The sequence below is a fragment of the Macaca mulatta genome, chromosome 9 (assembly GCF_049350105.2).
Source record: "Macaca mulatta isolate MMU2019108-1 chromosome 9, T2T-MMU8v2.0, whole genome shotgun sequence".
Taxonomy (NCBI): domain Eukaryota; kingdom Metazoa; phylum Chordata; class Mammalia; order Primates; family Cercopithecidae; genus Macaca; species Macaca mulatta.
Window position 1 is genome coordinate 15,123,639 of NC_133414.1, and position 12,424 is coordinate 15,136,062.

The 12,424-nt window shown below is 40.9% G+C and overlaps 1 protein-coding gene across 2 annotated transcripts in view; it reads left to right on the forward strand.

Moving 5' to 3' along the window:
• Window positions 1–11,841: 11,841 nt before the first annotated feature.
• PRPF18 (pre-mRNA processing factor 18) overlaps window positions 11,842–12,424 on the forward strand; it is a 44,444-nt gene continuing 43,861 nt past the window's right edge. Inside the window, exon 1 of one of the 2 annotated variants that reach the window (XM_015146470.3) lies at window positions 11,842–12,035. In XM_015146470.3, the coding sequence (XP_015001956.1) occupies window positions 11,970–12,035 (66 nt within the window). In that variant the 5' untranslated portion in view covers window positions 11,842–11,969. 2 annotated transcript variants of the gene reach the window in all.

Consider the following 12,424-nt stretch of genomic DNA (forward strand, 5'->3'; position numbering starts at 1 on the left):
CTGGCCAACATAGTGAAACCCTGTCTCTACTAAAAATACAAAAATTAGCTGGGCGTGCTGACAGGCGCCAGTAATTCCATCTACTCGGGAGGCTGAGGGAGGAGAATCATTTGAACCTGGGAGGCGAAGTTTGCAGTGGGCCGAGATTATGCCACTGCATTCCAGCCTGGGTGACAGAGTGAGAGTCCATCTCAAAAAAAAAAAAAAAGGAATTATAACTGAAACATGGACTGTCTATATTACTTTTTGGAAATTTGACTTTATGTTATTTTGCCTCCTTAGCCAGTAACATATTTTACCGTTCCTTTATCTGGGTGTTGCTTTATGTCCTTCAGTAACGTTTTATAAATCTTTCCCCATGTAATCTGGACTTTTTTGTTCTTTATTTCTAAGATTTTATACTTTTAAAACGTAACATTTTCCTATTTTCACCTCTATCTCATTATTGCATACACAGAAAAAACATCAATTTTAAACTTATTTTGAATACAGCTATATTACATTTCCTTGTTAATTCTAGTTTTTAAAACGTCAATGGCTTGTAGGGTTTTCTTGGAAAATGATTGAATCATTGGCAGAATGCAATAACGTTATCTCCGTTTTTCCAATATTTATACTTACTCTTATTTTTTTCTTATTTCTCTCATAGAACATCCAAAACAAGATTGAATTATTATGGTGACAGTGATGATCCACATCTCATTGTTTTAGTATTTCACCATTTAGAATGGAGTCTACTATTGAATATTATTAAGTAATCTTATCATATTTAAATAATTTCCCTATATTTATTTTACTGAGAGTTTTTATTATTATTATTAATAATGACCCCTAAATTGTATTAAATGCCTTCTCGGGATTTTTAAAAAATATAATTCTTTATTTTTTCTCTAGTAATTTGTTGATATAGTTTTAGGTAGATTTCCTTGGAATAAACCCTACTTATTGATAGTGTGTGTGTGTGTGTGTGTGTGTGTGTGTGTGTGTGTGTGTGTTTCGAGATGGAGTCTCATTCTGTTGCCCAGGCTGGAGTGCAGTGGTACAATCTCAGCTCACTGCAACCTCTGCCTCCCAGGTTCAAGTGATTCTCCTGCCTCTGCCTCCTGAGTAACTGGGACTACAGGTGCACGCTACCACGCCCGGGTAATTTTTTGTATTTTTAGTAGAGATGAGGTTTCACTGTGTTAGCCAGGAGGGTCTCGAACTCCTGACCTCAAGTGATCCGCCCGCCTCGGCCTCCCAAAGTGCTGGGATTACAGGTGTGAGCCACGGTGTCCGGCCCATAGTGTGTTTTCCAATGCACTGCTAAATTCTATTTGCTAATATTGTAGGCACAAGTTTTCAATCTATGTTCATAAATGCAATGAGGGTGTACATATGTTTTTTCATTGGTCCTCTATCAGGCTTCAGTGTGAAGTTTATCATGGCTTCATAAAATGCCCTGGAGAGCTTTCCAAATTTTTCTGTAGTCTAGAATAATTTTAGAGCGGCAGTTCTCACAAGTGTGGTCCATTGAGGGGATTGGTGAGGTCAAAGCTATTTTTACAATAACGCTAACATTATTCGCCCTTTTCACTATGTTGACATTTGCACTGGAGATAGAAAAACAACAGCCAGTGTGCTGGTAACATTAGCATGAACCAAAATACCAGCACAAAACCTTACCAGCCATCATAGTCTTCACTGCCATATGACCACGAAAAAAAAAAAAAAAAAAAAGGCCAATTTCACTTAAAGATGCTTTCAATAAAGCAGTAGAAATTATTAATTTTATTAAATCTTGACACTTGAATAAGCATCTTTTTAATATTCTATGTGATGAAACAGGAATCACGCAGAAAGCACCCCTGCTGCATACAGAAGTATGATGGTTGGCTTTAGAAAAAGCATTGTGCATTGAATTGCAAACTGAACTAGCTTTTTTTCCCATGGAATATTGCTTTTACTAGAAAGAATAAGCAATAGACAAACTATGGTTATTTAGAGTTGGGTATCTGGCGGACATTTTTTTTCTTTTTATGACATCTCACGTGTGTGTGTGTTTTTCTTTTTTTTTTATACTTTAAGTTCTGGGATACATGTGCAGAACGTGCAGGTTTGTTACATAGGTATACACGTGCCATGGTGGTTTGCTGCACCCATCAACCCATCACCTACATTAGGTATTTCTCCTAATGTTATCCCTGCCCCAGCCCCCTACCCCCCGTAGGCTCCGGTGTGTGATGTTCCCCTCCCTGTATCCATGTGTTCTCATTGTTCAACTCCCACTTATGAGTGAGAACATGTGGTGTTTAGTTTTCTGATCTTGTGATAGCTTGCTGAGAATGAGGGTTTCCAGCTTCATCCATGTCCCTGCAAAGGACGTGAACTCATACTTTTTTATGACTGCATAGTATTCCATGGTGTATATGTGCCACATTTTCTTAATCCAGTCTATCATTGATAGGCATTTGGGTTGGTTCCAAGTCTTTGCTATTGTGAACAGTGCTGCAATAAATAGACATGCACATGTGTCTTTATTGTAGAATGATTTATAATCCTTTGGGTATATGCCCAGTAATGGGATTGCTGAGTCAAATGGTATTCCTAGTTCTGGATACTTGAAGAATTGCCACACTGTTTTCCACAATAGTTGAACTACTTTTTACTCTCTGGTGGACATTTTTTTGCAAATGAACAAAGTGAGTCTGTCATTTGAGGAAAACACCAGACAATATTTGTTGCTAGTGATAAAAGTGAGCTTTCAGTAAAAATTAGCATTTTGGAAAGTTGCATCTGTCACCATGAGCTTGATGTCTTCCCAGGGATTAAAAGACTTTTCTGGCCAGGCATGGTGGCTCATGCCTGTAATCCTAGCACTTTGGGAGGCCGAGGCAGGCGGATCACTTGAGGTCAGGAGTTTGAAACCTGTCTAGCCAACATGATGAAACTTGGTCTCTATTAAAAATACAAAAATTAGCTGGGCGTGGTGACATGCACCTGTAATGCCAGCTATTTGGGAGGTTGAGGCAGGAGAATCGCTTGATCCCAAAGGGTGGAGGTTGCAGTGAGCCAGGGTTACTCCAGCCTGATAACAGGGCAAGACTTTGTCTCAAAACAAAACAACAAAAAAGGCGTTTTTTGTTTTTTTTTTTTTTTTTGATGAGACAAAGGAGGCGGTATTAATGAATGTGATTTTTAAAATACTGTGTAATAAAATGTGTCAACATTTGAAAGATCTGCATACAGCACTGAACTCATATTTTCCAAATGACCAATGGATTCTGTTACAAAATCATGTGTGAGTAAAAGATCCATCCAAAATTCAAGATAGACTGGTGGATTTTAATGTTTCAGATTCCACATTGCAACTAATTCTTAAAAATGACTGCTAGTCAAGCTTGGATGTAATATCAAAGAAGAATTTCCATGATAATCTAATTAAGATACTTTTCTATATTCCATCTACATATCTCTGTGAGGCTAGATTTTCTTTATATACTTCAACCAAAATAATATACCGCAACAGATCGAATGGAGAAGTAGATAGGAGAATCCTGTGTTCTTCCACTAAGCTAGACATTAAGGAAGTTTGCAATAATGTAAAATAATGCCACTTTTCTCATTAAAATTTTTGCAACTAACTATGCTTTTCACAAAAACATGTTGTTTGTATTAATACATAATGTGTTCATTATATGATTTTAAATGAATTAATTTTTTAAAATTTCTGGTTTTATTTCTAGCATGACAAATATCAAGAGCTATAACCCAGGCAAAGCCTTTTTGGGGTCCTCCAGAGTTTTTAAGAATGGAAAGGGGTTCTGAGACCAAAAAGTTTGAGAACAACTTGCTCAAACCATGTTAGAAGTATTTGTTCTTCAAAGGCTGCATAGATCTCAACAGTAAAACATCTGGATCTGGAGCCTTTATAAATGGAGGTCTATAATCACATTGCTTTCTCTCTGTTCTATTTGCTTATTTAAGTTTTCTACTCTTTCTTGGTTAATTGTGATAACTTAGATTTTTGCTAAGAAATCATCCATTTCTTCTAGGGTTTCAAGTTTATTGCCATTGAGTTGTAGGCAGTATTTCTCACATTTCCTTCAAGTACTTTTGCATTCTTGGTTATTTCTTCTTTCTTTCTTTCTTTCTTTTTTTTTTTTTTTTTTTGAAACAGAGTCTCATTCTATCACCCAGGCTGGAGTGTAGTGGCGCGATCTTGGCTCACTGCAACCTCTGCCTCCTGGGTTCAAGTGATTCTTCTGCCTCAGCCTCCCGAGTAGCTGGGATTACAGGTACGTGCCACCACACCAGCTAATTTTTGTATTTTTAGTAGAGACGTTGGCCAGGATGGTCTCAATCTTCTGTCCTCAAGTGACCTGCCCATCTTGGCCTCCCAAAGTGATGAGATTACAGGTGTGAGCCATGGCACCCAGCCTCCTTTCTTAATCTAATCTCTTTTTATTCTCTTTTTTAATTTATTCTCTTTTTCTCTTGACCTCCCTCTTTACTTTGTTTTATTTCAAATATACCACTAATAAAATGGTATAAAAGATTTGGGAGAAAGACAATAGAAAGACAGATAACAGCAGATAAGAAATGGCACAGAACAAGAAAAGGGCACTGGCTATGGTATATGGGCTACCCCCCATCTGATCACTGTGAGTGTTCAAGAAAAAACGATGGCACTGGGGGTTGTCAGCTGGTGTCAGTCTCAGCCTGGGCATCATAGGGCTGACTGATATTTGCAGATCTACCAGGATCCAAGATCTTCTCACCTTTAACATTCTTTTCTGGTTTTTTTTTTTTTTTTTGAGATAGAGTTTCACTCTTGTCACCCAGGCTGGAGTGCAGCAGCGCGATCTCGGCTCACTGCAACCTCCACCTCCTGGGTTCAAGCCATTATCCTGCCTCAGCCTTCCGAGTAGCTGGCATTACAGGTGCCCGTCACCACACCTGGTTAATTTTTGTATTTTTAGTAGAGGCGGGGCTTCACCATGTTGGCCAGGCTGGTCTTGAACTCCTGACCTCAGGTGATCCACCCACCTAGGCCTCCCAAAGTATTGGGATTATGGGCATGAGCTACTGTGCCCGGTTCAAATTTTAACATTCTTACATTCAATTCTGTTGGCGTTACCAGACTTGGACCAGGCCAGGGAGTAACTCTCATTAGCTATATCCACAAAAATAACTGATGTAAAAACTAGAATGCCAGTTTAATAATTCCCTACCAAATGGACAAGCATATCCATGAGTCCAGAACAAAGCATTTCTTTATGTTGCGAGCGAACGGTTGTGTTTCTTTGGGAATCCTCTTGGAGATGCATCTGTAAGGAAATGAGGAAGGCTGGGTTTGGCAGAGGGAGAAGCTGGACTGCAAAGAAGTTGCAACTGAGACCTTCTGTCATGCTCCAGGGGCGCTCGCTGGAGCTAGATAGAATGACCCTTTAGAGTAGAGGTGAGGCAGTGGAGTCAGGCTTTTGAATCTCCACATCAGTCATTGGTTGTGGATGCCCCTTGGAGCTGTGGTAACCTTGGCTGAGGTGGGTCCCTGCAGCTGAGACTGGTCCTTGCCGCCTGGGGTCATGCCAGTGCAGGGTGTAGCTGTGTGCCCTCAGCAACCCTTGTTCCCAGCAGATGGGGGACAGGTGCATTGGCCTGAAGAGAATATCTGAATCACTATGGTGGTTGTAACATATTGGTTGTAAGATGCATCCTGAATTCAGAAACATTAAAATGTAGAAAAAAAAAAAAAAGAGCACCTTAAAAATGCCAAAATATGGTAGAAGGATTCAGTGGTATTTTTTGGGACCGGGATACAAACCAGACTCTAGGAAGAACCAGATTAGAGAATTGGAGATCCACGGGGGAGGGCCCAGGGATTATTCTTCATGGTTTACTCTTCATGTGTCTTCTTGCAAATCTATTTCACTCTTTTTTCTTGATATTCCAAGTTTCTTTGCTAAACAATTTTCTGGTAACCAACCAATATGGGAGGTGGATCATGGTCAGTGCTGTGCTGGACATATTTAAAATATGGCCTCTTGGGGGAAAAAAAAGGTGTGCACATATATTCATATAATTTTTACTGACATAAAGCATGCAGAGGACACAGTTTATAAATGATAATAAACTGCACAATACTCTTTATTGTAAATTCTGTATAGCCCATTGATTCTCCCAGAACGCTGTCATTGATTTTCACAACACTCCTGCATCCCTAGCCAACCTATGGTTATAACTGATGAACACATCCAGCTCTCTCTGACATGAATGCTGGCTGATATTTTGGCTTCAATCAATGTATAAGACAAAAGTGAAACAACGAAGATGTATGTCAGAACTTCACTTGTTTGTCAATGACAGGAGTGACTCAGTTGAATCAGATGATAGTTTTCAAATACTAGAAGACTATTTCCTCATTTTTTTGGTCCTATTTACTAAGTAATGGCTACAGACACAATACTTTTACATTTAATTTTTCTTTGGGAGACCGAGGCCGACAGATCACTTGAGGCCAGGAATTCAAGACCAGCCTGGCCAACCCCATCTCTACTAAAAATATAAAAATTAGCCGGGTGTGGTGGCGCATGCTTGCAGTCCCATCTACTCGGGAGGCTGAGGCACAAGAATCGCTTGAGCCCAGGAGGTGGAGGTTGCAGTGAGCCGATATTGTGCCACTGCACTGTAGCCTGGGTGACAGAGGGAAACTCTGTCTCAATAAATAAGTAGATAAATTTAATTTTTTATCAGTGGTTCTCCACTAGAGAGAGATTTGGTTTCTCAAAGGACATTTGATGATCTAGAGAATTTTTTTTTTTTTTTTTTTTTTTGGTTGTCACAACTAGGGAAAGGATGTGACTGGTGTCTAATGACATGAGGCCAGGGGCATCCCTCAGTAAGGAATTATGGGGCCCAAGGTTGAAAAACCCTGATCTGTATTGTGAACATTTTCTCTATAAACTTTAAAGTTTAGACAGCCAGCAAAAAAATAGATCAACAGTTTGCCAGTTTCTGTGGTGTAAATACTGCCAGTGTGATGGTTAACTTTCTGTGTCAACTTGACGGGCCTAAGGGATGTCCACCCAGATCCCCAGTAAAACATTATTTCTGGGTGTGTTTGTGAACGTGTCTCTGGCAGAGATTAGCATTTGAGTTGGTGGACTGAGTAATGAGTGGGCATCATCCAATTTGTTGAGGGCCAGGAGAGAAGAAGAAGGGGGAATTCTATCTCTCTTTTATTTATTTATTAATTTTTTTTTTTTAGCGATGGGGTCTTGCTATGTTGCCCAGGCTGGTCTTGAACACCTGGCCTCAACAAAGCCTCCTGCCTTAGCCTCCCAAAGTGTTGGGATTACAGGCATGACCCACCATGCCTGACCTGTCTCTCTCTTCTTGAGCTGGACATAGCCTTTTACTCCCCTTGGACATCAGAATTCCGGTTCTTGGGCCTTCAGACTCTGGGACTTATGCTAGCCCAGTCAGCTCAACCTCCCACCTTCCTGTTCTCAGGCCCTCAGACTCCAACTGAATTATACCCCTGGCCTTCCCAGTTCTTCACCTTGCGGATGGCAGATTGTGGGACTTCACAGCTTCCATAATTGCATGCGCCAATTCCCATAATAAATCTCTTCTGATAAATACCTATATATCCTAGTGGCTGTTTCTCTGGAGAACCCTGAGTAATACAGTCACTATGGCTGATTTCCAGCTACCAAGGTGGGGTCCTCAAGCCTGGAACTGGGAGGAGGTTGCAGGAGCCACCATTTTATAGTATTTCAACCACAAAGATACAAGTCATAAATAACTCCAAGAGCATAATAGTAAAAATGTAGTAAAATAAGAATTAGGTTCTGTGTATTTATTACCTTCATTTATATTATCATTTACTTGATTACAAGTAAACTCATTTGATATTTAATAATGGCTATGTTTGACAACTGACACAGAATTCTCAAAAATATAACAATTGGCTCTTGTGGGACAGTAGGCACAAGCCCAGTTGAAGTGAAGTGGCTATCACTCTGGAATTAACATTTTAAATATCCTGAGTCTTGGAAGAATCCACTCCATTGCAATTTTAGTTTTCTGGGGAAGGGACTCTGATTGTCCCAGATTGGATCAGTCATTCTCTGTGGTCTAACCCTACAAAGCAGTTTTGTAGAGGTGGCTGGATCCGGAGGGAGCCTGACCCCTTGCCATTAGGAAATTCCCAGAAGCAGAAGCAGCATTACTGGGAGTGGACGGGCGCCCTTCGAGGTGCCTGTGACCGTGCTGCAGATACCACCCACCCAGCCTTCCCGCTCTGCTCTGATTCTCAAGACTCGTGCAGACTGCATTTCAGACTGCAAATGCACTTTTTCCCCCCCAGGGGATGACAAAATAATGTATTAGGTCAGCAGTTCTCAAAATGAGGTCCCTGGATCAACAGCATCCATCTCCCTTGGGAGTTTGTTCAAAAAGCAAATTCTTGGGTCCTACCCCAAGCCTAGGGAAAGATAGTTTCTGGGGTTGGGGACCAGCTGTCTGTGTTTCAAAAAGTCCTCCAGGTTATCTTGAAGCATGTTAAGGATTGAGAGCCACTGTATTGAATCACAGAGCTTTTCTTTGCTGTTTAAGTTACATTTCATCTTTTAGGGCAACAACAAAACAAATCCAGGTGATCCTGATTCAATCTGGCATTTCCCTCCAGTCTCCAGAAATGACACATAATTTCCTAGGATGAGTTACCTCTACAGAGGAATAGCTCATCAGTCCTATAATGATTTTTACTTTTTTCTTTTAGAAGATGACTGATTTTTAATTTCTGCAATTATAACCGCATATACACTATTAAATATTACATAATTTAACTTTTTAACTTTTCAAGATCTATTTCTCGATTCCCCAACTAGCTGGCTATCTCTTTGTGGGCAGGGTCTATGTTTTGGTTTAGGTCACAGAAGCTAATGTAGTACAGAGCTCATATATTAGATATTTAAATATTGGATGGAATAACTATGGAAATTTTAAAAATTCTTTGTCTGATCCTTTGCTTTCTTTTATAGGTATTCTTCAAAATGTACCATATACAATGTTTAAAGTAGACATGCTAGAAAATTTATAAATAGTCTAAATAATAATTAAACAGAAAAAGACTGATACCTGAATTTTCCCCCCCATATTATGAGATTTGTACCAAATTGTGGTATAAAGCAGAAAATAAGAATCTCCAATTGTTCTACTGTCCAGATAAAAACTTGATATTTTGGTACGTTTCCTTCCAATCAATGTTTTACTATGTCTATATGTTTTTGTTAAAAAGCATATGTGTATGCTTTTGTTAAAAAGCAGAGACTATAAGCTATAAAGTTTCATCATTCTACTTTTGGACTGAATATTGTGTCATGGGCATTCCCACTGAATTTTTAAAAACATGGTTTTTAATGATGCCATGTGATTTGGTTGTATGTATAAACCATATTTTATTTAACTGTTCCTACATTTAGAACACTTGGATTGTTTCTAATTTTTCATTTTTATTTGTTATTTATTTATTTTTGTTTTAGAGATAGTGTCTCACTCTGTCACTCAGGCTGGAGTGCAGCGGTGCGATCAATGCTCACCGTAGCCTTGAACTCCTGGGCTCAAGTGATCTTCCTGCCTCGGCTTCCCAAAGTGCTGGGATTACAAGTGTGAGCCTCTGTACCAAGTTCCAATATTTCGCTTTTTAAATAACGATTGTGATGAAATGGGATGCATTTTTTTTTTTTTAAATGAATATGGTCTCTCTTAGGGTCAAGGGTGATTTGTTCTTTAAAGTATTTCTTTTCTTTTCTTTTCTTTCTTTCTTTTATTTTTTTTTGAGACAGAGTCTTACCCTGTTGCCCAGGCTGGAGTGCAGTGGCACGATCTTGGCTCACTGCAACCTCTGCCTCCCAGGTTCAAGCGATTTTCCTGCCTCAGCCTCCTGAGTAGCTGGGACTACAGGCACATGCCAACACGCCCGGCTAATTTTTGTGGTAGTGACAGGGTTTCACCATGTTGGCTAGGATGGTTTCGATCTGCTGATCTCGTGATCTGCCCGCCTTGGCCTCCCAAAGTGCTCGGATTGCAGGCGTGAGCCACTGCGCCCGGCCTCTTTTAAGTATTTCTAAATGCTCCTGGATATCTTTTCCCCTCCCTTTTGAATTGAAAAGCTTGCTTGTCAGTTGCTTGTTCAAGTATTTCTCTCTACCACTCTTTGATCTCAGGCCTTAATCAGGATTGAGTGCACATGTTTACATAAACATAGAAATCAACGAAAGTCTAAAATGTAAGAGGAGGCTGTTAACTGTAGCTGGTACCTTCTCTGGTTTGCACTGATAGTTTCCCAGCTGGCCAGCCATCGTGTTCTCTGTAAACCTCCATTGCTGTTACTGTCATCTGTCCTAACCCTTTAGGTTTTTTTTGTGTCTAAGAATCCCTAATCCCTAAATCAGGAAAATGCTAATAAATTATTATTTGCTCATTGAATTAGTGACCTGGGAAACCCATATTCATACAGGAGTGTTGCCATATTTAGTTCAAGGACATTTTCCTATGTTGGCTTATTTCTGGCAAAAGTCAGGTATATTTTATTTTATTTTGTTTTGTTTTTGAGACGGGGTCTTGCTCTGTTACCCAGGCTGGACTGCAGTGGCACGATCCCCACGCACTGCAACTTCCACTTCCCGGGTTCAAGCAATTCTCCTGCCTCAGCCTCCTGAGTAGCTGGGACTTCAGGCACCTGCCACCACATCTGGCTAATTTTTGTATTTTTAGTAGAGACGGGGTTTCACCATGTTTGCCAGGCTTGTCTCAAACTCCTGACCTCAGGTGATCTGCCCACCTCGGCCTCCCAAAGTGCTGGGATTATAGGGGTGAGCCACCACATCCGGCCTCAGATATCTTTTAGATGAAGTATCACCGACACCCCCCCACCTCCGCCGCCCCGCAAGACTTTCTAAATTGAAAGGAACAATTCAATTGTTCATTTTTTTTGTTTTGTAAGCATTTTACCCCTTATCAGTTGACTGAACAGAATGATATTTCTTACCTTTTTTGAGTAAGAAAAACAAAACGTCAAATATTGTTCAATTATGATTTAACAAAAACAAGTTTTAAACGTGCTTCAATGACATGAAACAAAAAATAAGTCCACTGTAAACAAATTTTAGGGACTTAAAAAATCTCTGACATAATTTTCCTCTTCAATTTAACTTTTTTTCCCTTGGGTTGGACTTAAAAAAAAAAAAAAAGGAATTTCTGATTACCTCTCCAATCATGTCACTGAAAAAAATCTTGATTGCTGAACACGTGACCAAAAAAGTGATTAGTCAGCTTGAGGTAAATGCTCAATTATCACCAAGATTGGTAAGCAATCTAAAACAGAGGGAGTGGAGATAAATTGACTTCCAAACTGCCTTAAATGGATGTAGTCGTTTAAGTTCACAGGAAATTTAACAGGGTAGTAATGAACACTGCTCTTTGACTCTATTGTTACAAGTTAGTATTATTATTTAGATTTTTCTCATCCTTTAGTACACTAATTTTGCAAGCAAGTAACTTCAGAAACCCTAATGTAAATTTCCAGTTAATAAAGATCTTGATTTAACTGGCATTATTGAGGTGTTCTTCGAGAAGGCTTTTGGAACGGAACTAGCAGGTCCAGAGGGTACTATTAAGACCCGGGTTTCAGTCCACGTTCACGTAAACCTCTCTACGAGGGGAAACTACAGGCGCCCTGCCGGAGGGCGCCGCCAGGGGGCACTCACACACAGCTGCTTTGGCCACCACAGGCGCCCCGGGCCGCTCTCTTCCCTCCTCTCGCTCATCCCAACTTCCGCCGGAAGCGGCCCTGTCAGTTGTTGTCTTCAGGTGTTTGGGCTTGTTGTACTGTATACTCAGTGGGTTCGCGGCCGCCGGCCGAGTGAGGCTGGGTTCGAGGAGCTGGAGCGGGAAACTGGAGCTTAAATTCTGGCGGTGAGATGGACATTCTGAAATCAGAGATCCTTCGGAAGCGGCAGCTGGTGGAGGACAGGAACCTGCTGGTGGTGAGGACCCTGTGGTCGTGGGGGTCGGGATGGGAGAGTGAGTGTGTGTGTGTCGGGGTTTTGGGGTGAGGGTGACGATACTCAGAGGATTCGGGGCGGGGAAGGGGCTTAGCGAGTGTCCTGCCACTATGCCTGGGAGGCCCCCTTTAGATCCAACCCTTGGCGTCTCACTCTGAGGCTGGAGACTAGAGTCTGGGGCCAGGGAACTTGAGTCCCATTCGTTCTGACTTCCTAAAGCTGGATCAAAAGGAAAACACCTGGGTCTGGGGGCGGGAACCCGAGGCCAATTAACGCCCACGTCCAAAAGCCAAACCAAGAGGAAAATCCTCATCTTCCCATCACTGAGTAGCAGTAGCTCCAGGCTGCTGCTCTCCCCGCATCCTTCCCTT